The sequence below is a fragment of the Pogona vitticeps genome, chromosome 5 (assembly GCF_051106095.1).
Source record: "Pogona vitticeps strain Pit_001003342236 chromosome 5, PviZW2.1, whole genome shotgun sequence".
Lineage (NCBI taxonomy): Eukaryota > Metazoa > Chordata > Lepidosauria > Squamata > Agamidae > Pogona > Pogona vitticeps.
In genome coordinates, this window is record NC_135787.1 from 132373142 (window position 1) to 132399255 (window position 26114).

General features: G+C 42.5%; 1 protein-coding gene and 1 pseudogene across 1 annotated transcript in view; both read right to left on the reverse strand.

Annotated features, from left to right (window-relative positions):
- CAPZA2 (capping actin protein of muscle Z-line subunit alpha 2) overlaps positions 1-26114 on the reverse strand; it is a 42797-nt gene that overhangs the window by 1320 nt on the left and 15363 nt on the right. The window contains exons 3-9 of the mRNA XM_020789690.3: positions 21611-21662; positions 20623-20686; positions 18269-18475; positions 16255-16334; positions 11765-11843; positions 8152-8223; positions 4294-4356 (exon numbers count right to left, since the gene is read on the reverse strand). Coding sequence (XP_020645349.1) covers positions 4294-4356; positions 8152-8223; positions 11765-11843; positions 16255-16334; positions 18269-18475; positions 20623-20686; positions 21611-21662 — 617 coding nt within the window. The remainder of the gene's footprint in view (positions 1-4293; positions 4357-8151; positions 8224-11764; positions 11844-16254; positions 16335-18268; positions 18476-20622; positions 20687-21610; positions 21663-26114) is intronic.
- LOC140707862 (U1 spliceosomal RNA) lies at positions 9665-9819 on the reverse strand (annotated as a pseudogene).

Consider the following 26114-nt stretch of genomic DNA (forward strand, 5'->3'; position numbering starts at 1 on the left):
ATATTTTTGTCCCAAAATGTGATTTTACCAGTGTTTTCTACTACCATATAATGGTTGAAATCCTGTTATAAAGCTAAGTCTCTGTAAACAAGTTGCACAAGCAGTAGCAAAAATTGTGACAAGGCAGATGCCATATTCAAAAAAACAGTTCCACAGGCATGATGTGCAACTAAACTCAGTGTTAATAGAGAGGTTACCTACCTATAACCATGGTTCTTCTAGTGGTCCTCTGTGAATCCACACAATTGGGTTGCGCCTGTGCAGGATGTCTTGGAAGTTTCTAGAGCTTAAAGACATGTGATTAGTGGGATGTTCCCCCGTTGAGCGCATGCTCCGCCCACCAGAAGTCCCCTCAGTTCCAATAAGAATCTGCCGCTGTCAAAAGAGCTATATAAAAGGACAATGTGACAGACAGCGAGGAGGTATGGCAGGATGTGTGGATTCACAGAGGACCACTAGAAGAACCATGGTTACAGGTAAGTAACCTCTCTTTCTTCTTTGTGGCCTCTGTGAATGCACAGAATTGGGTGACTGGCAAGCTCACTTATCAGATGGTGGGACATCACAGTAGAAAGGAAATCAAGACAGCTCTGCCTAAAGCAGCATCCTGCTTTGCCCGGACATCTAAACGATAATGTGTCACAAACGTTGATTGACTGTGTAGCTGCATGGCAGATGTGAGGAATGTCAAGCCCTCGTTGGAAGGCAGTAGAGGTAGACAGTGCTCTAGTAGAATGAGCTTTCAAGGGTTCCGGTGGTATTTTACCTGCCAATTGATATGTTAAAGAAATTATCTGTACAATCCATCTGGCTAACATCTGGGGTGAAGCAGCTGAGCCCTTATTAGGGCCATGAAAACAGATTAAAAGTCTTGGTGCTTTTCTGAATAATTTGGTTCTGTCAATATAGAAAGCCAAGGAGCGTCTGACATCAAGCATGTGGAGCATGGGCTCAATAAGTGTGCAGGGAGATGAAAATAGGGTGGATAATATTAACGGTTGATTGAGGTGAAACTCGGAAACAACATTAGATTAAAATGAAATATCTGGATACAGAGTGATCTTGTCCGGATAGAACTACAAGAAAGGTAGGTCGTGATAGGAACTGGAAACAATCACCCCTATGAAGGGGAATATGGTGATACTTTGAAGCAGGAGGTAGGTGGCGATCAGTGCCATGCACTTGGATAGTCCCAATGGGACTATCAGTGCCATGGATAGTCCCAATGGGAGAGAACAGAATTGGTATATGATGCCCTCGAAGCAGAATCGAAGGAACTTGTGATGAGGGTGAATAGAGATGTGAAAATACACGTCTTGGAGATCTATGATGACAAACCAGTCTCCCTGTGAAAGGAGAGGAATGATAGTGCTGAGTGTCAGCATTGTGAAGCGCCTGGGTTGAATGAATTTGTTAAAGTTCCTAAGATTAAGAATGGGACGGAGTTCTCCATCCGTTTTAGGTACCATGAAGTATCGAAAATAAAAGCCATCATGCAGAGCAGAGGAAGGGATGATGAGTCTGGCCTGTTCTTGGAGAAGAAGTGAAATTTCTTCTTGGAGGGCTAATGAGTAGGGTGTATTTTTAATTTTGTTGAAAGATGGAGTGTTTTTGCAATTGAGCTCTGTAAGGTTGGTATGATTGTTGAAAAGAGTGAAAAGGTTGTTGGCCAAACGGTTGTCTATGATATTGAGGTTGATATCTGTATGGTTGCTGAGTAGGGCATAAGCGAGCTATTTTCCAAATCTTGTGAAGATTGTCCATTACTTCATCTGTTTTTCATCGAAAAGGCCAGCACCATCGAATGGTAGGTCCTCAATCCTCAACCTAGTGTCATCTGATATGCCTGCCGATCCAAGCCAGGCATGATGCCATAATGCGATAGACGCAGCCATAGCTTTAGAAGTGGTGTCGGCAGTGTGTCTGGAAGCAATTCTTTGCTGCTTAGCTAGAGTAGAAGCATCGGCATGAACATTTAAGGCTTCTGTCTTAGAGGCTTCGGAGGTCGCTTGGAGGACTGGTAGGATTTTGTTCCACAATTGTCTATGATATGCCCCCATTGAAGCCTGATAGTTTGCGACCCTCATGAGAAATGTTGTGAGGAAGCAGATGTGAAGCTTTCTGCCTTCTGATTAGTAGGTGCCACGGATGACTTGTTTCATGCTTGTGACTGATTGGATTTAACAATGATTGAATCTGGTGTGGGGTGTTTGGAAAGAAAGGCTGTGTCGGGACTATGTGTGTGTTTTTTAATGGTTTTCAACATGTCTCGAGGTTTGTAGTGATGAAGGGGGCTTATCCCATGATTCCTTAATTAACTCCAGCATGGCCGGTATAAAGGTCAATCTAAGTGGTGGTGTTTTGTCTTGGTTAGGTAATCAAATACTGAGTCTTGCTTAGGAGGTTGTGTTTCTTTGATGTCTCGTTATAAAGATTTCGCCATCCCCATAACAAGTTGGGAATAAGAACTGAAATCCTCTGATGAAGAGGGTGGGTGATTCTCAGCGACATCCGAGGAAAGGGTAGGAAGGTTAGAAGGCGATTTACGGGAAGCATCAGATGCTGAATCTTGGGTCAATGAGGAGAAGTCAGAAGACGGGGATCGATGTGAAGGTTTTAATGTTGATGTCTGCAATGGAGGAGGCAGTTGCTGTGTTGGAAGCAAGTGTGATTCAGGATGCCTGTCAACATCAGGAGGAGGAGGTCCCTTATAAGTAATAGTGACTTGAAGAGATGTGTGTTGTTGAGGTTGTTTGGTAGAGTGCTTAGCACGTTTTGGTTGAGGTTGTTGATGTACCGTTGGAGGAACAGTACGTTTCAGAACCGATTTAGGAGGGATTGGTGTGTGATGAGTTGATATTGGGTATAAAGAAGAGTGGTGTCAGTGTCTTGGTGGTGAAAGTGACACGGAGGGTGAATATCAAGATGGATAAGCATATCTCACTCTCTTGGGCTCGTCATAGTAGATATGCTCAGATAGGTCTTCAAGGTAATAAGGATCATATTAATGATATGGATCCCTATATGCCTCCCTAGTTTGGTATTGGGGTGGCTCAGTATAATAATAGAATTTGCCGTGCGGAGGGTCATATTGGACCGGCAAGAGGTGTTGTCTCTTCGCTCGATGTTTCCGAGGGGATTGATGAGACTATTCAGATCCAGAGACCTGGATAGGTATTGCCCACCCTGATAAAGAAGGGCTTGAATGGGCCAAGGCTGGGTTGGAATGAACTTTTGTCAGGCTGGGAATTAGTGGAGGAATTCCCTGACGCTCTGGGCGAGGATTAGGAGACACTGCAGAGTCCATGAAGGCCGCATTAAGTGATTTCTCCCAAAGGTAAGAACGGAGTCTCTGGAGTTGCAGTTTACTAGCAGGTTTAGTGAGCTTTTTACACTCAGTGCAAGAGTGTGTTTGGTGTTGCTCTCCTAGGCAGAAGAGGCAACGGTCGTGACCATCAGTAAGTGGGATCTTATTCGTGCACAGCATGCACCGCTTGAAAGGTCGAGGGGGGCATAAAAGGCTGGGAGGGGAAGGAGGTAGCGGGCAGAATAGAAAGCCGCAGGAAGAAGAAGAAAAAACGGGTGGAGTTGATTCCAAAAGGAAATAGATAAACTCATAGGGGAAACGTCCAAACAAAAGCAATGATCAAGAAGAGAAAATAATGATCTCAAGAATTGTTCAATCGCTCTAGCTCTCCAAAATAGGTCAACCTAACCGGCAGCTAAAAGGAACTGAGGGGACTTCTGGTGAGCGGAGCATGTGCTCCACGGGGGAACGTCCCACTAATCATATTTAAGTTCTAGAAACTTCTGAGAGGTCCTGCACAGGCGCACAACAAAACAATTGTGTGCATTCAAAGAGGCCACAAAGAAGAACTGCTATTAACTGCACACTGCCTGACTGTAATGCCTGCAAACTTCCACATGTGAAACTTTACTACAACAGGATTTCAGCCAAGAATTTAACAATAAAGATTATCTTATATATGGTAAGACTTTGGAAAGCAACAGGACTTCATATACTCTGAATAAGTGACCTTTTGTATCTTTGAGTCTTTTAACTCACATTCTGAAAGTTTTTGTTAGGAAACTGTTGCAAAATGGTTGCACTTGTGTTTTTGTTAAATGGGTATGTGCAGGTACACATCTAACAAAACAAAACCTGTTCTGTTAGAGGGACATTTCAGATTTTAGTATTTCCACACATGTTCTGGCCACTGTTGAATACAACTCATATAAGGAATGGATTCAAAGCAGTAGGCTAAAATTGTGTATCACAGACTTGTGGCATACCTGATATTCATTTTCTGCAGCCTCTACAATCTTTACAAATTCCTTTGCTGTCTGAGCTTCATTCTAAAACAGAGACAAATATTTTTAAATGAGATGTACCATAACACGGAAATGGCAAATAAGCAGTCCCAAAACAATCTGAGATTTAATTATAAAACATTAAAGTGCTCTTTCATTGTCTAAGGCAAAAACACTGTTACAGAGCTTTACTGTTAGCATTATTTACAAAATACAAATACATCTGTATTTGGAGTCACATGACAACGATAAGCTACTAATGAACAAAGTGCTTTCTTGAAGGAAAGCCACCTGCAACTGATTTGTGTTTCCTGCTCCCTGCACTTTCTCAACTTGTGTGAATGGCACTTGTAGATTTCCCTATACAGGTGCTTTCCGTCTGCACACACCTCAATTGGAGGAGAGTAGAGAAAATTGGTTTTGGACAGGTCAGAAGAAGAGTCAAAAGACAACTCTCTAGCTTGCTGTCATAGTGAAAGCATATCTAAGTAGTTTGCTGATTTACTTTGCTCGACAATCTCTTTAAGAGATCTAGCACTCAGTACAGTCCTATGTCATAGCCCACAAATGCAAAGCAACATGCCCTTTCTGCTTTATTTGCTTGCATGCATATTCTGACATGGAAGGGCAGTGCAGCAATTGGGAGGGTCAAATATTAGACATTGTCTAGAATGGTGTGGTAAAAATCTAATAAATAAATAAATAAATATTAAGATTTGGATTTGCACTAGAGATGAGGGTATTCGTATTCGTATACAAATATCCCTGTGCAACTGGAGTTAACAAGGGTCCAGTCCCTGGAACCGGACTGCCCACTCACACATCCACCGGCAGCAGCACCGCCTCCCTTCCAATTGCTCTGTGGCGCTGCTCAGCTAGCCACTCAGCAGCCTTGCAGGGAGATTCGTCCTCCCTCCCTCTACCAGGAGTGGCTAGATGGCCAGGAAGAGAACAGCGCTCAGGAGCAATTGGAAGGAGGAGCGGGCTGCCAGTGGTGGCGGCAGCAACAGATATGTTAACTCCAGCTGCGTGGAGTATTCGTATTCATATACAAATACAGTGGTGCCTCACTATGTGAACGTCTCGTGGCACAAAAACTTGCTAGGCGAATGGTCTGGCTAGGGTTTTTGTGCCTCACAAGACGATCATTCCTATGCCCGTTTTCCGCAAGACGAATGTTGCGGGGTTTTTTGTTTTGTTGTTGTCCAGCACCATTTTTGAAGATCGCGCCCTTTCCTCCTGCTTCAGTTTTTTTTAAAAGCCTTTTTCCATTCGGAGCCTTACTGAACGCAAGGGGAAAGGGCCCGATCTTCAAAAATGATGCTGGGCTAGCCTCTGCAAGCGCCGTTCACCGGGTTTGGGGGTCCCCCGGGGCTTACCTTGCAACATCCCAGGACTCGCGGGGGTCCCTCCGCATGGCAATGGGCATTTGCCTTTGGCAAGCCTCGGAAGGGTTTCAAAGCCTTGGAAGGGGACCCCCAAAGCTGGCGAACAGTGATTGAAGAGGCTAGCCCAGCACCCCCGCGGGTCCTCGGATGGTGCAGGAAAAGCCTCCAAAGTGCTCTGAAGCCGGACCGTGTGGTTGCGGGGCATCCCCGCCAGTGTTCCGATGGTGCAGAGAAAGCCATGGCAACACAGGCGGGGGTGCCCCACAACCGCGCACGCCGGCTTCAGAGTACTTCAGAGGCTTTTCCTGCACCATCAGAGGACTGGTGGGGGACCTCCAAAGCTGCCGATTGCAGCGAGGGGACCCCCCTGCCAGTCCTCCGATGGTGTTTCCCCAAATACCTACCTGGTAAGTGACTTTAAAAAAAAACATTCCCCATAGGAACGCATTAATTAGATTTCGATACATTCCTATGGGAAAACGCGCCTTGCAAGATGAATTTTTCGCAAGACGGCATTGACCGCAGAACCAATTAAATTTGTATTGAGAGGCATCACTGTACCCCCTCTCTAATTTGCACTATGCATTCATTTGGGAACATGTATTAAACAAAAAGGAGTGGTCATATGAAACATACTAGTAAGTTTGAACAGAACAAGCAGAGCATATTGTTTTAGCATAGTTTTCTATGTATTTGGGGAGATTTTCATGTAGCTTCCCAGCATGACATTTGAAATACATGCAAAGAAAGTAACAATAATAATGCTGAGGAAGCTCTGGACTTCCTCATTTTTCTTATCTGGTGTCTATGCTTCCCAAACAAATGGAGAAGAAAGCTCATTTTAATTCAATGCATTCTTGACTGGCAGCAGTTACAATTCATTACTGAGCTTTATATCAAAAACAGCCCTCTGAGACAACTTTCTATGTTACACATATAAATGCTGCAGAATGAATTCCTGTACAGAATGTTCATATACTTTATTATATCTTGCACAACTATCAGCTAGAAAAGTAAACATCTAGCTCCACACAGGCATTAGATTTTCAGCTCCTGAGCACGAGTACTCCATGCTATGAGATAAACTGCTTTTTGAACAAAAGCCATTTTCAAAAGCAGACATAATATAGTACTGGATTCTACAATATTAAGAAAAAAACAAGTATTTTATTTGAACGCCTTAAGTATACATGCCTAAAGTAGCTAATCTGTGTTACAATATAAAAAAAATTATTGGAAAACACAATCCCCCCTTTTTTTCCTGGCTTTTTAGAACCTCTAATGTCATACTATAATTACTATTCTAAAAAGTTATGTAAACTAAACTATCACTATATGAAAATATTACTAAGTCACAAGAATACGACTAGATAACAAAAGAGCAAGACTAGCTACAAAACTAGCTACAGAAAGACTACATTCTCTCAAGTCAGATATTGCCTGGTTAGTTTCTACTGCCAGTTTTGAGATCCTTCTCATAGGAAATGTCCTGGCAATACTGGCCAAATTCCAATACAATGATAAATAAAACACACCCAAATATTAGCTTCCATCCATTATCATATTATTAAAACTTTTGTTAATGAAATACTAGGCCAGTGATTTCTTAAATATTTTTTTCTATGTTACCTATAATAATTCTGCAATGTGCAGGAAAAATGTTTGGAAAATTAAGACTGATGAAATTGAGTAAACTGACTTGAAAATACATGAACATCACAAAAAGGAAAACAGATATTAATTTTTGATAACTAAGGAATATACAGGAACGTGGTGGCGCTGCGAGGGACGTGGTGGCGCTGCGGGCTAAACCGCAGAAGCCTGTGCTGCAGGGTCAAAAGACCAAGCAGTCGTAAGATCGAATCCACGTGACGGAGTGAGCTCCCATTGCTTGTCCCAGCTCCCGCCAACCTAGCGGTTCGAAAGCATGTAAATGTGAGTAGATCAATAGGAAACACTTTGGTGGGAAGGTAACAGCTTTCCGTGTCTAAGTCGCACTGGCCATGTGACCACGGAAGATTGTCTTCGGACAAAACGCTGGCTCTATGGCTTGGAAACGGGGATGAGCACCGCCCCCTAGAGTTGAACACAACTGGACAAAAATTGTCAAGGGGAACCTTTACCTTTAGGAATATACAAAGCTTTCTGAATATTATGATGACTACTCATATACGCTTATCAAATCTGTAACTGAAGTGATCCAACACCTGGCACCCATTTTTATGGTTTATGCTTCATGATAAAATCTCAGTGATGTAAAGTATCACCTGATGTCAGTCCTAACAATGTATACTGCATGTTAAACTTTAGAGGCTAGTGCACTTACTAAAGCATTAAAATTTCAGATATATAAGCAACAGAAGCTGCTAATACAGATTCACACCTACTCTCTTTGGGAACTGTGACTTGTTAAAAATGCCTTCTATAAACATGGGGAAGAAAACATACTCACAGTCACTGTTAAAGAATCCTGTATGTCTTTGTGACTCACTAGCTGAACGTTTCCATCTTCATAGTAATGAACCTATATATAAATGGTTAAAAACAATACAAAATCACTACATGCTGAAAATGATAAGTATTAGAAAGTTAGCAGTGTTACACTGTCCTCAAAATGCAGCAAGTTAAAACACTGGTGCATAGTATGTTGAGGTATTTGCAGATGTCAACATTTCTAATATTTTCTATACTTAATAGTTTCTATTTACTTCAACACTACAGGTTGTAAATGTGTAAATGTAGCTATTTCTCTACTGTCTTTCCGTCTTCAGTTTATTTGGGGGCATTTCATTTTGGGAGTGGAGTGAATGAGAAGGGAATATAAAGAAGTCTCAGGTTGGGAGTGCAGATAAGAATGGATAGGGAGGCACAGATCTGATATCCATCGTATCTGAATGTACGTTTCAGTACTTTTTGAATATTGAAACAGTATAAATAAATGTCCACTAGGATACTTCTCTTTAAACTTAAAGCAGATCAGCCTACTTTACAAAGGTAAAATGATGTAAGGTCATTTGGCACTCTAATGTGTAGATTCTTAATTACTGTTAATCAGTAATAATGAATCTTCTCTTTTTCTTCTCTAAATTTGTCCATAAGAATTTGTTTCCCAGAACAAGCAAGGTATGTCCTCATCCCTAAATTTCCAATTGGAGTGGTGCCAATATACTTCAAGGGCCACCTTCTTTCAAATAAACACATCAGGAAAGTAAACAACAGGTGAAGGACACTGTTTTGGTTTTGTCAGTGAGGTGGGGGCTTACTAATAACAAGCCCTCTTCTGTGCTTGCACCCATCTGTAAAATCCTCTCCCACGCGGAAATAGGTAAGAGTATGGCAGTTTTGGCTTGCTACATTTTTGGTGGCTGATTTTTTCAATGACTGTGATACTTTTATTATAGTCCTTGTCGTTCTTTAAGTAATACATTTCACTATTTCATCATTTTTCTTCACAAAGGATTGCTAACTGGCTTGGAGGAATTTGGTTGCCAGTTATTCTGTCTGCTTTACAACTGTTTGAAGGCCATTGAATGTTATGCAATGGTATTGGCTGGGCTCGTCAGCCTTGGAAGGCAGCCCATCTAGGAGAAGGAAAACTTTGATTTCAAACCTCCACTGCCTTGTGACTTTATCTACTGATGGAAAAGGCTTCAAGAGTTACCGTACTTTTTGCTCCATAAGACGCACTCCCCCCCCCCAAATAGTGGGGGAGAAAGTATGTGCGGCATATGGAACAAATACAGAAAAAAGGGGTTCAACCACCACCACCCAGAAACCCCCTACTGCCATGCTGGGAGGCCTCTGAACTAGCACCAGAGACTGCTTGCTATTTAGACCCCACCATTCTGCACTGCTGGCTTTCCAGGATCTCTTTCCTGCAGCCCACCTGGAGAAGGCTAACAGGCCTATGATAGCAGGCAGTGAAAATAGCCAAGGACCAAAGAGGAGAGTAATTCTAGAAAGAACAGGGGAAACCACAAACATAGTCCCCCACTTAGGCAGTTGATTTCCCCACATTTGGGGAAATCACAGAGGTCAGCACATCCAAAGTGCAATAGATGAGCCTTACCCTGGGAAAACCACTTTTACAACAATGGTATCTCCTGTGCCAGGTATGAGTTGGAATGTCCCCTAAACCACCTGCCCCTTTCTGTGGCCTGTCCCCCAAAGGCATGGTGACCTCCGGCTGCACCTCCTGATCAGAACAGGGCTGCACAGCCCCAGTCCTGAAAGAGGCCAAGAGAGCTCTTCAGTGTTTTGGGGTGCCCCACAGGATCCCATCAGGGGCTGGATGTTCCTCCCACAATCCTCCAGTGCACAGATATTAGCATACCTAACATGCGGGGAAGGCAGGGAAATTCAAACTTTCAGTTAGTGTAGAGGCTGCTTGTCTGCTTCCTTGCTAGCAGTTAGAGAGCGGGGAGAGAGACCTGGGACTGCCTGGTATTGTTGTTTTAAAATGTAAAATTTAGTTTAAAAGCTGTTTGTTTGGGGTTAGTGCTTGGGTGAACAGGTGCTCCGTTTGAGTTGAAACCTGCTTGTGTAGAAACGTGCATTCTTGTCTTTAAAATCTGCTAACTTTACTTTAAAAGCTGTTTGTTTTGGGTTAAATTGTGCTTGGGTGAAAAGGTGCTCTGTTTGAGTTGAAACCTGCTTGTGTAGAAACGTGCATAGGGGTACTTGCTTTAAAAGCTCTCTGCAAAGCCTTTCAGACCAGTGCCAATCAGCTGTTAGGTGGGGAGAGGGGAGGGGGAAGGAGCTGAGAAGAGCATGGAGAAGAGCACAAAATGGCTGCCAGCTGCCGGCTGCCGGCTGGCTTTTAGCTGTTTAGAGCTTTTTTCTGGCTGTTCTGGGGTCTACCAAGGCACTGTGAAGAGCAAGGCTCAGTCTACAGTACTTGGTAAGTGACTTTCTTTTAAGTTCTTTAAAGTTTCTGACCTTCCCCCCCCATAAAAATGAATTAATTAATTTTCAATGCATTTTAATGGGAAATTTGGATTCAACTTGCAAATGTTTCAACTAGTTCTGGGCATCTAACAGAGAATGTATTTCCAAAGGGTGTTGCAGCAAGGAAACTAACTGTGCCTCCTGACTTCTAACTGGATTACAGTACCTGCTTCCTGATTTCAGCTACTATAGTTTGTATTCAGTTTTTTTGGCTTTGTGTGGCCTAACCTGTTGTGCCTTGCATGCTATAAATGTTCAATTCTGTCAGAAACACGAGATTTGGTCTTATACTGAGCATGTGCTACTGCTGGTGAATGGGTTAAGCTTTGTGTTGCTGTTCTTTTGCATAACCTAAAGTAAATAAGGAAAATCAGCTGTTAAACAGTTTCATTCCACTATTTATCCTCCACACAACTAAAAGGGACCTCTCAATGCAGTGCCAAATCAGACAAACCATTTCTAACTTAATATAGGCTTGAGCTGTAGCTGGGCAGAGTTGCACAACAATCTCATCTATCATTGAGACATTTCTATAAGCATGGGGAGGAGATGGATAAAAGGAAATGTAAAATATAGGTAGAGTGGTATAGGTCTTATCACTGGCTGATAATGGTCTATATTAATGCCACCGTTGACTGCTGTTCACTTTACATGGTTCAAATGTTATTCTGTTATACTTTATTAAATATTTTATTACACTATTTGGTTCAGAATATATTTTCCCTGTGTTCCTCCTCTAAAAATTAAGTGCGTCTTAATGTCCAGTGCATCTTATGGAGCAAAAAATACGGTAACCTCGAGGCAAAATCCGGAGTCCCAGAGGCAGTTCATGTTGTTCTGGTAACTCCTGCGAGATATTGGCTCTTGCCCTTTCCATTGGACTACTTCAGCGATGTGGAGAGGGGGGATTTGCTGCTTGAGTAACAGCCTATCCTCCATATTATTTTACCCAGGCTTCATGCTCTGGAGAGGACACTCTCCAAGTCCTCCATACAGAGCATGTTACCATAGTCTCCTGAGGCTGAAGGATGCCTAAGAAAGGTATTGGCTGATTAGTACTATGAACTGCAAGTAATTCTTATTACTGAAACTTCTATGGTAAATTAGGGAAGACATACCTGAATTTTCAGTATACCAGCCACCTGAGTGGTTGAAGGGGTAATTGCAAATTTCCACTCTGATCGCCAACGACCATTCCTTTAAAAAAAGTGTCAGATAACCAGAATACATCTTACATTTGAGAAGTAATCAAGCTTTTTTTTTTTAAAAAAAAAAAGAAAGATAATTCCCAGGATAGCTTGTTTTAATTAGCCAATCAGATTACTGTGCAAATCTCCAACATTTATAGATTTTGTTCAAACTGAAAAAGGAAGTTAGGTTATTTATAACTAATACGCAGAAGGCTGCAACAAATCATCCATATATAAGTTGAGCTGGTTTATAAAACCAACCTGCATGCTGAAATTCATTTAAAAAGGACATCTGCCATAACAAATTAGTACTACAAATATCCAATACATTTATTTTCCCATGCACAAAAAAAGAGGTTGCATACCTGTAACTCTGGTTCTTCAAGTGGTCATCTGTGAATTCACACTAATGGGTTTAATCTATGCTTGCGTAGAGGTCTCAAATTATTCTAGAGCTTTAGCACGCGCTTGCCAGGACTGCCCCCCAGTACATGTGTTCCGCCCGTCCCGGCAATTACTCAGTTCCTAGAACAGCCCACCACTGCATCAAAGTGATACAGACATGACGGACAGAGTGGAGGACGGGTGAGAAGTGCGAATTCACAGATAACTCGAAGAACCAGAGTTACAGGTAAGTAACCTCTCTTCTTTGTGGTCTCTGTGAACACACACTAATGGGACAGGTAAGAAGTGCGAATTCACAGATAACTCGAAGAACCAGAGTTACAGGTAAGTAACCTCTCTTCTTTGTGGTCTTTGTGAACACACACTAATGGGTGATTAATAAGCTGACTTACTGGAGGATGGACATCACAGCAGGACAGGAGAGAACGGCTCTACCAAATGTTGCATCTGTCTTGGCCCAAAGGTCCAGGTGGTAATGGGTGGCAAATGTGGAAGGAATTGCCCACGTTGCCACCTTACAAATGTCAGGAAGAGGTGCTTCTCACAGGAAAGCTGTAGAAGCAGCAACGGCTCTAGTAGAATGAGCCTTAATGCCACCAGGTAAAGGTTTTTTGGCAAGTTTGTAAGCTAGAGTTATAACTGGTAATTCAGTGAGAGATGGTCTGACCTGGAGACCTCTGCACGGAGAATGAGGTGTCACAAAAAGTCTCTTGGACTTACAAAAGGAATAAGTCCGGGATACATAAAAGACAAGGGTTCGTCTGACATCAAGTGTGTGGAAGGATCGTTAAAGGTCGGTAGTTGGAGACGGAAAAAATGTAGGTAAAAAGATGTCTATGTTGGGAGTATCCTAGAGCTTGCAAAGGTCGAGGAAGACTGTCTGGCCTAGGGAACAGTTGTGCACATGTGTCCGTGTTCTGCTGAGAGCATCTGCCACATAATTGTCCTGAGAGGTGAAGTGAATGGCAATGGGAAAGATTGTGTCGCTCGAGGCACCATTCCCATAACTGGACGGTGAGGGATAGCAGGGGGAGCGAACAAGTGCCTCCCCATTTGTTGAGACAGAAAAGCGCCATGGTGTTGTCTGTGGTGACCTGAACGGCAGTGCATGAAGTAATGGGCTTGAAGGCGTATAGCAGTGGTAGGGGAACAGGGGTAAATTACCCAAAATGGGGTAAAAGTGAAAATCCTGGGGGTAATGAGTAGAGCGCTACCCCCTCCAACCCCCACCCTCTGCAGACAAACCTCAAATTAAAAGCCACCTCTCCCTATTACTTCCTGGTTGCAGCAGGGCACTTCTAAATCCTCCTTTCTTTCAGTGATGGGAGATAAGCCTGCTTAATCGGCTACAGCTGTGGAACAGCCCTGAGCAATCAATCAATCCGGGGCTTTGAATGACTGCTTCCTCCGGAAATGACTGCAAGCAAGCAGGAGGCGGGAAAGGATCAAGTTAACGAGGGGAAGGAAGGTGTGAGAGACGGAGGGCTTCATCAAGCTTATTTAAATGTATTGAGAAAATGGATGGATGGAGGGTGTGTGTTAGTATGTGTGTGTGTGTGTGTGTGAGAGAGAGAGAGAGAGAGACTGACTTAAAACTATGAAAAAAAGGAACAGGCAAGGCTTGAATTAAGGCAGGAAAAAAGGGGGGGGAGGGAGGAGTGTTTGTGTGTGTGTGTGAGAGAGAGAGAGACACTGACTCAAAACTATGAAAAAGGAACAGGCAAGGCTTGAATTAAGGTGGGAAAAAGGGTGGAGGGAGGGTGGATGTGTGTGTGTGAGAGAGAGACACTGACTCAAAACTATGAAAAAAAGGAACAGGCAAGGCTTGAATTAAGGCAGGAAAAAGGGGGGAGGGAGGGAGGATGTGTGTTTGTGTGTGTGAGAGAGACTGACTCAAAACTATGAAAAGAACAGGCAAGACTTGAATTAAGGTGGGAAAAAAGGGTGGCTTCATCAAATCAGACCCCCAGAAGGTCTTTGATGGCAGCAGGGAAGCCCTGGGAGACCTCCCTGGGGTCCCCCGCCGCCGTGGTCGGAGGCAGCAGTCACCTAGTGCCGGGAGGCTTGAGCTGGCCAGTCACTTGGCTGCTTGCCCCTGGCCGCGGCGGAGGCAGCAGAGCGCCGGGAGGCTTGAGCTGGCCAGGCGCTTGGCCGCTCACCCCCGGTCACAGCGGAGGCAGAGAAGCGTCAGGAGGCTTCGGACTGGTAAATCCTTTTTAAAAAACTGTTCTTGGTGGGTTCTGGAGGGTGGGTTTGGACGGGAGGGTTATGTTTCTGGGTTTGTTTGTTTGCAGTCCCAGTGTGGGACATGCTCTGTTTATTTTTATTTTTTTTAAATGCTGGAACAGATTAATCCCATTTCCATGCATTTCAATGAGAAATGATGCTTCGACTTACGAACTTTTTGACTTACGCATGCCATTCCAACACCTATTAAGTTCGTAAGTCGAGGTTCCACTGTATGGTCCTTTCTTATCACTTACTGTGAAGTATGGAATGCTTAATGTATCTTCCATCACTTAGTGGACAGGTGTGGAATCTGCTTGCTCAAGAGGATCCTCGTACCAGGGTCTTCTTAACCCACAAGTTTGCTCCACCCCCTCAATTAGCAGCAGATTTTTTTTGTCAACTTACTGAAAGCATAGTTCAAAACATTCAGTTCAAGAGTTGAATTTCTCACAATGAGGGCTTATATCCAGAAATAGAAAGTCACATAGTTCCTCTGGGTTTTATTGGTCCCCATCTTTGTGTCCTAACTCTCTCTCTCTCTCTCTCTGGTTCTTCACCTTATCCAGGCCAAACATGCACTCATTTTACACGATGAGGCTCAATGTAGGGACCGGCATCAGGGTGCCAATATTGACACGCTCGGTATCGATGGCGTTTAGCTGGAGGTTCGTAGTATGTTGGTGACTCATAGAGCATGACTGGTTTAGGGTGTTGATATCGAGTCAGCAAATCATGATTTCAATTTGGAAGAGACAGATCCCTGTGTAGGGGAGATGGTAGGGAACCCAAGAAATGTATTTTCAGGTTGAACGGTTTCAGGGGCATCCATAGTGGATTGTGCCAGTAGGAGGGACTGTTCCCAGAGAAAGGATCTTAAGCGTTGTTGTCTAAGCTTAAGAGCCTGTTTGGTAAAATTTCTGCAGATTGAAAAAGATGGTAGGTGTGGTTCTCCCAAGCAAAAGAGACATAAAGCATGTCTTTCTGAGAGTGGAACCTTGTTTGGGCACGAGGCACAGCGTTTAATCAGGGCTACAGATGCCATAAAAGGTGTAAGGGAGGGGAAAGGGGGGAAAGGGGAACAATCAGGAGAAGGAGAAACAGATCGAAAAGTCTTACTGTAACCCTTCGTATTTAAATTGTTTTTAAGAAAAATGAAGAAAAGCAAGGGGAGAACTCGACGAGAGATGAAACCTCAGCAGCAGCAAAAAGGAACTGAGGTAAGCGAGTGCTAAAGCTCTAAAACATTCCGAAATCTCTGTGCGAGTGCAGACTAAACCCATTAGTGTGCATTGACAGAGACCACAAAGAAGAAGCACATATTTTGAGGGCATCACCAATAAACAACTCGAATATTCTTCCAAACATACCCTCACCTTCATTTGGTACAGATACTCAGTCTGTACTAAATATCAAAACTCGCTTTCTTAATATGGTAACTGTATTACAAAACTGAATCTGAAATCTGTGGGAAGATGCATAATAGCATACAACAGCAAATTATTTTACCCTGTACTACCCCAAATATACAACAATAGAATCATCTCAACAAGCTCTTCAAAAGAGATTTCCAGGGACCAGGTGAGGGAGGAGAGAAAAGGAAAGGTTTGCTGCATGAATGAAAGCCTGCTTGTGCAATGGCAGACGTTACTCAAGGGCTTTATTATAATGCATGCTATGTTCTCAGTTTTAATATAACTTTAATATAAGTTTTAATAAAAGAAACAGAATAGAAAATATAAACTGGAGCCAATTTACAAATAACTGATAAGGTACCTTAAACTTACCAAAAATTTTTTGCTTGAAACTGATGGCTTTCTATGCATACAATAATTGTCTGTTGCCCATCAATTGTTTTCCCATATACCTTAAGTAAAATGAAAAGACAGTTTAGTTCCATATCTACATCCTGAAGGACAAATTTAAAGTGATCTACTGTTCCCATTCTTTAAATTAATAGTATAAAAAGGAAATCAGTCTCTACAAAAGATAGGAACAAATTAAAAATGAATCACCATATGCATTCAAGAATTTGCTAATTCAGAGATTTGTATTCATATGAATCAATGCTCTGATTAATACAAATCAAAAGATTTTTAGCAGTTTTTTATTTATCTATTCATTTGGCTATAAAACGTTCCCCCCCCCCCAGCACACAGACACCAAAATTGCAGGGAAGCTTCCTCTGACTCTCTTCTACAATTCCTCCATGTTTGGTGAAGATTGGGTTTCCACAAGCCAGCTGCTAAAGGGCACTTTCTTGGAGGGACCCACTTTATAGGTGTGTAATTTGGATATCTGAAACATGATCTTCACCAAACATGGAGGGATTGTAGAGGAGTGTCAATAAATGCTTCTTTGTCGTTTTGGTGACTCTAGGTGCCTGGGAGAACATTTCAGGGGGGGGGGCTTTCTTTGTAGGTGTATAACTCAGACATCCAAAACCCAAACTTCACCAAACTTGCAAGTCTTGTAGGGGAGTTAAGGAAAACTTCCCTGGGAATTCAGTGTCTCTAGGTGCCTGGGAGGCTGTTTTATAGGGTTTTAAAATAAAATATGAACTGACAAGTTGATTTGTTGATTCATCAGAAAAAAACGACATAAATTTGTGACAAAACACAATTTTTCTGATTCATGCCCATCTCTAGTATCCACATATACTCATTTCCATGCAAGAAAGAAATTAATTTAAGGTGCAATTTTGTTGCTTTGTTATGCAAAAGGCATAAAACACAGTCTTTCCTAGATGGCGATTAAAGAGTCTCTACTTGGATTCTCAAATGCATACCAAACCAGGAGGTACGCACAACCCCAGAAAATCCTGGAGGTGACTTGTTAATTTCCAGCTAGGAATGAATGCATTTTACATCTTATGCATAATAAAGCAACAGGATTTCAACCAGTATAGCACAACTATGTGGGTCCTAACAGAAAAGCTTAAAAAAATAGTTACGCAGTAGCCACTTTTTTGTTCAAGTTAATGTCAACATTATTAAAAACCCAGTTGCAAAATAACACTGTTGTGAACAGAGGTCAATTTTGTTTGAGCTTGTAAAATAATTTTCTCAATTCAGCCTCCATAATGGCATAGTAAGTAGAAATCCACAGAAATCTATGTTTTTTTCTTTTAAGAGGACAACTGATAGGAAAGGTGCATCTGTAACCTCTCTTTCTATGGAAATATTAGAAATACTGCATGGAGGACATGATGGAAAATGTATAAAATTCTGCATAGTATGGAGAAAGTGGAGAGACACATTTACCCGTCATAATACTAGAACCAAGGTCGTCTAATGAAGCTAAATAGTGGGAGACTCATGACTCAAAAGAAACAGCTCATCACACACCGCAAAGTTGAAGTGTAGAATTCTCTATACCAATATCTACTCAGTTTTCTGGCTTTTTTCTCTTCACTTGGCATTATTTTACATTCTTTAGTTCCAATAGAGAAACACATTCTACTTTTGTGTAAAATACCCATTTTTGTTATAATGGCCTTAAACAAGGAAATCTTTCATCTCCATTTGCCTTCTGGAATAAGGTTTTTCAATTGTCGTTTCTAGACAAATGGACATAAGGCCTCCCAGGCTTTCTCACCATGGTTTAAGCAATCCCTAACAACATATTAGTTTAAAAATTACTTGCATGGTTTTCAGAGAAAAACCTTAACACTAAGTATCATGAGCCAATCTTCATTCCAGAGGAATATGCTCATAAGAATCAGGACAAAACAAGAAAATCAAATCAGGAGCGCCAGATGTTATTTTAATCCAAGCATTTTCTAGATTCTACTGTACTTACAGTACAGACACCATTTGCATAGTGTTCTTTCACATATGCTCTCACTGCAGTTTCTACAGAGCTTCTCCATGATTCAATTGCATTTTCAACTTCATGAGGCTTTGGATCCGTAGCCTCCTTTCTTAAATGATCAAATTTAAAAGAGATCTTGTTTCTGGGATCCAAAAATTTTCCATTGCCCAGATCTCCATGTTCTGTTATTAAAACCTGTAAACAGTTAGTTAAAAGGTAGCATATTATATGGAAGGCAAATAAATGATAGAATAATCAAATGCAAACATGGAAGGATAGGAAAAGATTGCATACTTATTCCTTCTGATTCAAATAATGGTACATTAACCTTAAAATACAATTCTGCTTTGGAAAAGGAGTAACCAACAACACTATATCCATTGTCACTTGAAGTCCTTAGGAAACTGAATTTTCTGCTTTTTATAAAACAAGATGAAATTCAGGAATTGACAATATGAATGTGTACTGAATAAGAATAAATCTAATAATCATTCTCTCTATTTCCTACATTCAGCAGCTAATGTCTATATGCGCAGTACAGTATCACACGCCCACAAGGCAGGAGGTATCAACAGCTGAAAAGAACTCCAAGATCTGCAGAAGAACCAATAATGCTACAAAATATTTAATGATATAAATGTGCAAAGATCTTACAAGAACAACAAAACAGTACATGGAATACTGGCTAGCTATTGAGGTGAAAACTTTAAGGAGAGAAAATTGGAATGGCAACATTCACAACTGGCTGGCATTCTTGGAGTATTCCATGCTACAGTACTGTGTTATATATCCCAGTTGTGGCTACATTTCACTAGGCAATTTTAAAATTTCCCTCTTCTTCAAAGCACTGCATGGTTCGTGCCCTATGCTGCAATCTGGAAAATGTAAAAAGGATTAGCACTCTGTCACTATTTCAGGACAGCATTATTTAACGATTTTAATGTCAATCAGCTAGATAATTGTGCAAATGGCATTTACAAAGGGCTTTCTTAGAAGACCACTTTGATTATTTTGTTTCTGTAATGTTGCACTACTGACAGTGCATATAATCATATTTCAGCTCTAATTTCCTTTCATTGGCAATAACTATCCCTGACCACAACACAAAGACATACACTTCCCATGTACCTTCCAACCTACGTTGGCATTTTCTCACTCTTCAGGTGGAAAGAGATATACCAAAATGAAGGAAACAGGTTTTTGTGTATATGCTCCCAAATAGCCACCTTTCCCCCTTTCTTTTGATATTAGAAGAGCTCTACAGCTATATCTACATCAAACAGTAAGATAAAGCTGAATTGATCAGTTACCTGTGATCCTGATATCTCAAAAATCAGAAATAGTGGGGAAAATGTAATTCTTGTTCAACTACTCTCATATTTGCTTTATCCCACCTCAGATATAGATGTAGACCAAGGATGACAGAGAATGACTGTGGAGAACTCATTCTGCCTGTCACCCACAATTTTTATGACCACTTATTATACATTTTGTTCCAGTTCAGGTAAATTCAATATTTATATCCTTTTACAAAGATATGTGTAAACATCAGTGTCAACCTGCTAAGAAAACTGGAAACATGCAATACTTCAGCTACTAGGAAATCATCATGCTGTTTAAGCTGCTTTTCATGAACAGTCACTGACATTGACTGATTCATTCATTTATTAATTCACTAAAAAATTTTATACTGCCCCATTAGTTCAGATGCATTACTCTGGGTGGTTTACAACTGACTTAAATAATATAAATAAATAAAAATGAAATGCAAAATGTTACAGCTATGCAGACATGTCTCTCTGAGACATGAGTTCTCCTTGAATGCTTTCCTGTGTTTCATGTTTAAAGGATCTTGTTTTGGCTTCTTCAGCAAGGGTTACAGAACTCCTTCTTCATGGGCAGTAAGAACGGCATCTTTGCAGAGTGAGCTGCAGGATAGGAGGATCATTGCTCAATTTTCTTTTCTTTTCTCCTTTCCTCAGACAAAGAGGCAGCAGACCAGGCTGGGACTCTGCAGAGTAGCCAACCCCATGGCAGTCACAACACCCTACCTTCCTGGCTTCATCTTCCACCCAGCCAGCCACAACAATCACTGATTCCCAGAGGGAAGCAGGAACAGGTAGACCTTCTGCTCATTTGCTAATTACTAGGTGATTAAAAGACAGCCTAAGGAGGGTAATTAAATGGAGACATGATTGCCAAAATCCACGAGCCCATTACTTTAACAGAGCACAAAGAAACTTATCCATTGAATCCCAAACCAGTTTTAAATGCATTTTAATACTATGGCTTACCTAAAAAGACTATATTCAAAAAGATTAGCTTAAGACTTAAAGACATACCTGTTCATCATAGCCTTCAATTTTTACTGGAGTGAACTGGTCCAAGTTATACTGTGCAAATGCACTAGGAAGATAAAAACAAAAAGCATTAAGAACATAAATGTGGCTATATACCCTTCGGAAAATTGAAATACAATTTTATCCAACTACTCATAAACTATGAGTATCTGTTTTTTGTTTTTCATTAATAAAACCAAAATACATTATCCGCAGGGATACGTTCCAAGACCTACTGCAGGTACCAGCAACCGCAGATGACAGTAAATTGTATATACAACATAGTCTCTGGTTCCCTCTAGAGGCCCTTGGAAACCCATTTTTAAATTAATATTTTCAGGCAGAGGATAATTGAAGTTGCGGATACTGATCCTGTGGATACGGGGGTCCAACTGTACTGTTTTAAGTCAGATTACAAAATTTCAGGTTGAATACATGAATCTGTTTTACTTCTAGTTTTGAGCACCAATTAATTCTGAGAGTTCTGATTAAGCAAAAGAAAGCTCTGGGCATTTCTTCCCTTGCTCCTATACGGCCTTTAAAAAACTGTCCACAAATCTTTAAGTTAAATATTAACACTGTGTATTACAGCGAACCCTATATATATAGGGTCATTATATAAAAGTTCCCTCTAGTGACCAGTTCTGGTAATAAAGTTTGGGAACATATTTCTGGTTTTTTTTAATGTAGTATTTGCAGGTAGGAGACATAGGAAACCACAGATTCTGAGCCCGCAGATATGGTTGACCCTACTATACTGTTTTAAATCAGATTACAAAATTTCAAATTGAATAGAGAAATATGTTTTACTCCTGAAGAAACAGTTTTGAGCACCAATTAATTTTGAGAGTTCTGATTAAGCAAAAATAAAGCTATGGGAATTTTTTTTTTCCTGCTTCTGTGTGGCTTTTTAAAAAAACTGTCCTTAAATCCTTAGGTTCAAGTATTTACACTGTGAAGTCAATAATCAAGCAAAGGTAGTAAAACTTACTGAGCTGCTCCCTCCCTGAGAAGATTATCATTATTAAGCAGCAATCGAACATCTGAAAAAACATTAAGCATTAATACACTGCAAGTATATTGTCAGAAAATACATTCCTTCTGATAAGAGAAAATTACCTATTAAAACTTGATATTTATGTTGATCACAGTGGCTGAAACCCTGTTCTTCAGCTACTCCACAAAAAGCTGATGGCATCATCTTGTGCAGAATTTTTTTGCAAATGAAAAAATACCAATTCCTCCTCCCCCTCCAAAATTCCTAAGCAGGATAGATAACAATCAATGATTTTGAAAAATTATTTTATTTTATTTATTTTATTTGTTCGATTTATATCCCGCCCATCTGGTATATTCTACCACTCTGGGCGGCTTACAGAATATCAAAAACAATTTTAAAAAAACATAAAAACATTAGCATATAACAATAACAAATAGTGCAGGAATAAATAAATAATAAATAGCAAAGCAAAGAAATCAGTTGACAGGAGGGAAGGCCTGGATGTACATCCATGTTTTCAGTTGGCATTTGAAAGTACCCAGCATTGGAGCCTCGCGAATTTCCGCAGGAAGTTTGTTCCAAAGGCGAGGAGCCACCGCCGAGAAGGCCTGGCTTCGTGTCTTTTCCCTCTGGGCATCCCTCGGGTCAGGCTCCTCAGCCTCACCTCCTGACTCATGCGGGTGATCCGAGTAGATCTTGGTGGAGCAGGCGCTCCGCCAAGTATTGAGGTCCTAAACCATTTAGGGCCTTATAGGTAAGCATTAGAACTTTGAAGTCAATGCGGAAACGGATGGGCAGCCAGTGCAGTTTGGCCAGAACAGGAGAAATATGTTGGTGTTTTCTCACTCCAGTAAGGAGTCCGGCCACTGCATTCTGCACCACCTGAAGTTTCCACATCAGCTTCAAAGGTAGCCCCACGTAGAGCGTGTTACAGTGGTCTAGTCTTGAGATTATGAGCGCATGTACCAAGGTAGTGAGCGCCCCCATGTCAAGGTAGGGTCGCAGCTGGGCAATCCGACAAAGGTGGAAAAAGGCGGTGCGAACTACCGACACCACTTGGGTTTCCATGGTGAGCATCGGGTCCAGGTGTACCCCCAGGCTGTGAACCCCATTCTTAGCAGCCAGGGTCACCTCCCCAAATGTGACAGAGCCACCCAGGCCACCCCCCCCAAGGGCGCCCACCCTCAGAACTTCCGTCTTGTCCGGGTTCAGCCTCAGCCCATTTTCGTGCATCCACTGCAGTACAGCCCCCAGGCAGCGCTGGAGGGACAGGACGGCATCACCTGCAGTTGGTGAAAAGGAGATGCAAAGCTGGCTGTCATCAGCATACTGATGACACGAGGCTCCACACCCCCTGATGACCCCACCCAGCGGTCTCATATAGATGTTAAACAGCATTGGGGAGATAATCGACCCCTGTGGGACCCCACAATTGAGATTCCACGGGGCCGAGACACTCTCCCCAAGCTGTACTCTCTGGGGTCGGTCCTCCAGGAAGGAACGGAGCCAGGCTAACGCCAAGCCACCAATTCCCAACTCGGAGAGCCTCCCCAGGAGGATACCATGGTCAACGGCATCAAAGGCCGCCGAGATGTCGAGGAGGACCAACAGACACTTTGCCCCTGCCAACCTCCCTCAATAGGTCATCGTACAGGGCGACCAATGCCGTCTCTGTACCGTGGTGTGGCCTGAAGCCCGACTGGAACTGATCCAGGGCATCTGTCTCATCCAAGTGGGCCTGAAGCTGATCAGCGATCACCCTCTCGACCACTTTGCTCATGAAAGGAACATTGGCGACGGGCCTATAATTGCCAATCTCATCCACCACCATATTAAGTTTCTTTCTAATGGGCCTAATGAGTGTCTCCTTGAGGGCAGATGGAAACCTGCCCTCAAGGAAAGACTCATTTATTATTGCTGTGGCCCGTTCTGTTATTTTCGGCCTGTCTGTTTTGATTAGCCAGGCCGGTCAAGGAATGAGGTGGTGGCTCGACAGCGGTCAAGCACCTTGGCTACAGAATCAGGCGTGACAGGCTGAAAGGTGTCGAAAGTTACCGGGCAAGACGAAGCACTGGACATCTCTGCTCGACTCACTGTATTCAAATAAGGAGAGAGCTCCCGACGGATGGCCTCCACTTTAGATTTTTAAAAGGCTGCAAACTGGTCAGGTGAGAAACTGGGGGAGGCCTATCACCCGAACCAGTTCCGGATATGTCACGAACTATACAGAATAATTCCGCCTGCTGATTTGACGCTTCGCTTATCCAGTTAGCGAAGAAAGATCGACATGCAGCCTTTACCTTATTCAGGTAAAGGTTAGTTGCGACCTTAACAGCTATCCAGTTATAATCCGTCGGGTTCTTCCTCCATCTACGCTCTAGCCTTCTCCTCATACGCTTCAGCGCTCAGAGATCCTGGTTAAACCAGGGCGCTGGCCGAGCTCTATGACGGAGAGGGCGTTTAGGCGCGATCGTGTCTATGGCCCTGGTGGCAGCGGAGGACCAGCTGTCAACCAGAGCCGACAGGAGCGCTAGCCAGGTCAGCCGTAACACCTCTCATGGCATCCTGGAATCCAACAGGATCCAGTAGCCTTCGAGGGCGGGCCATAACAATAGGTCCCTGCTTCCTGCGAGGGGGGAGAGCCACTGTGAGGTGGTGATCTGACCATGATAAGGGGACTGACACGAGGCCTGTCACCACCAGATCACATTCGCTCCAACTGGAGGAAAAGACCAGGTCCAGTGTGTGACCACCCACGTGTGTGGGGCTGTTGACATGTTGGGACATGTTCAAGGAAGCCATAGTTTCCAAGAACTCAGGAGCTGACCCAGATGCCTTTGCTCCCGCATGCACGTTGAAATCACCCAAGACCAAAAGCCTCGGGGATCCCAATAGTGCCACGGAGATAAAGTCGGTCAACTCCGGAAGGGAAGTGGCTGGATCGCGGGGAGCGCGGTAACCCAGCAAAATCCCAATACCATCCCTGGCCCCAATCGACACGTGGAGTGCCTCTAGACCCGGCTTTACCACCAAGGAGCGCCTAGTAACCTCCAAGCTGGATTTATAAACAATGGCTACTTACCCCCCCGCCCCTCCAGTCTACCTTGGTGCTGGACAGCATAACTGGACGGACAGACAAGAGCCAGGGGAGGACCCCCCTCCCCGCTGATCCACGTCTCGGTTATGCATGCCAGGTCTGCATTCTCCTCCAGGATAAGATAGTAAATCACCTGGGGCTTGTTGGCTACAGACCTGGCGTTCAACAGTACCAGAGTTAGAGTGGAGGGCTGGCTCGAAGTGATTTAAATAAAACCAAATCCACTCTAGTCCTAAGTCAACTACGGAATCCTCTTCATTGTGAGGAAGCCGTGTCTTTAATTTCCAAAAACTGCCACTGCCAGTAAAGTCATCAAGATGGCTGCAGTTTTCAGAAAGTAAAGATTACCCCTCTATTCTGTGCCCTCATGATGAAGAGAGATTCATGAGAGCCTTGAGACCTTTAGGGCCAGGGGTTGGGGGGGACAGAAATGTTTTATTTACAAAAAATCACCACAATTGATTAGGTCATCAACCTTACAGAGCATAGCTATGTGAATAGGATTTCAGCCAGTGTGTTGTTTATGTCCTGCTAAGTGAAGTGGCAACCCAATACAGTCTGCACAATATGTGAGATGTTCTAGGAGTAGTTCACCCCTTCTATTCTTTAGTGAGTTTCGACTGTTGAGAAGGGATCTGAGGGCATGTCTTCAAACTCCAAGCTTTTGCAAATGACCTAGTCATTATATTGGAGGACCCAGTGGCCTGAACAGAAGATCTGATGGAGATGCTGACAAATTTTGTTGACATGACAGGAATGAAAATACAGTGGTGCCTCGCATAGCGATGTTAATTGGTTCCAAAAAAAAACATCGCTATGTGAAACCATCGCTATGCGAAACACCATTTCCCATAGGAATGCATTGGAAACCGGTTAATCCGTTCCAATTGGAACGGATTGCCATCGTTAAGCGAAAAAACCCATAGGAAACATCGCTAAGCAAAACAATGTATCCTCCATTGGAATTTATTGAAGCTGACTCAATACATTTCAAGGGCTTTGCGAAGTCAATTTTTGCAATTTTAAATGTGTCATACAAGGGGCAAAAATGGTTTTAAATGCTTGGATTAGCTTCTGCACCCTCTAAAACGGATGCAAAAGTTAATTTGGCTTTGATCTGACTTTTCATTAATTTATGGTGAATTTCCCCCCCCCCCAACTTTTGACAGCTGTCAAAATCTGACAGCTCCATTGTTTCCTATGGGGGAGAAAGAAATTCACAAAAAATTAATGAAGACTCAGCAACTGTTCTAAATTCTTGGGTTCGTTAGAGGACCCCCTAAGTTGTGTGCAAACCTGATTTGGCTTTGATCTGAACTTTCATTAATTTTTTGTAAATTGTTTTCTCCCCCATAGGAAAGCATGGAGCTGTCAGATTTTGACAGGTCCATTGGTTCC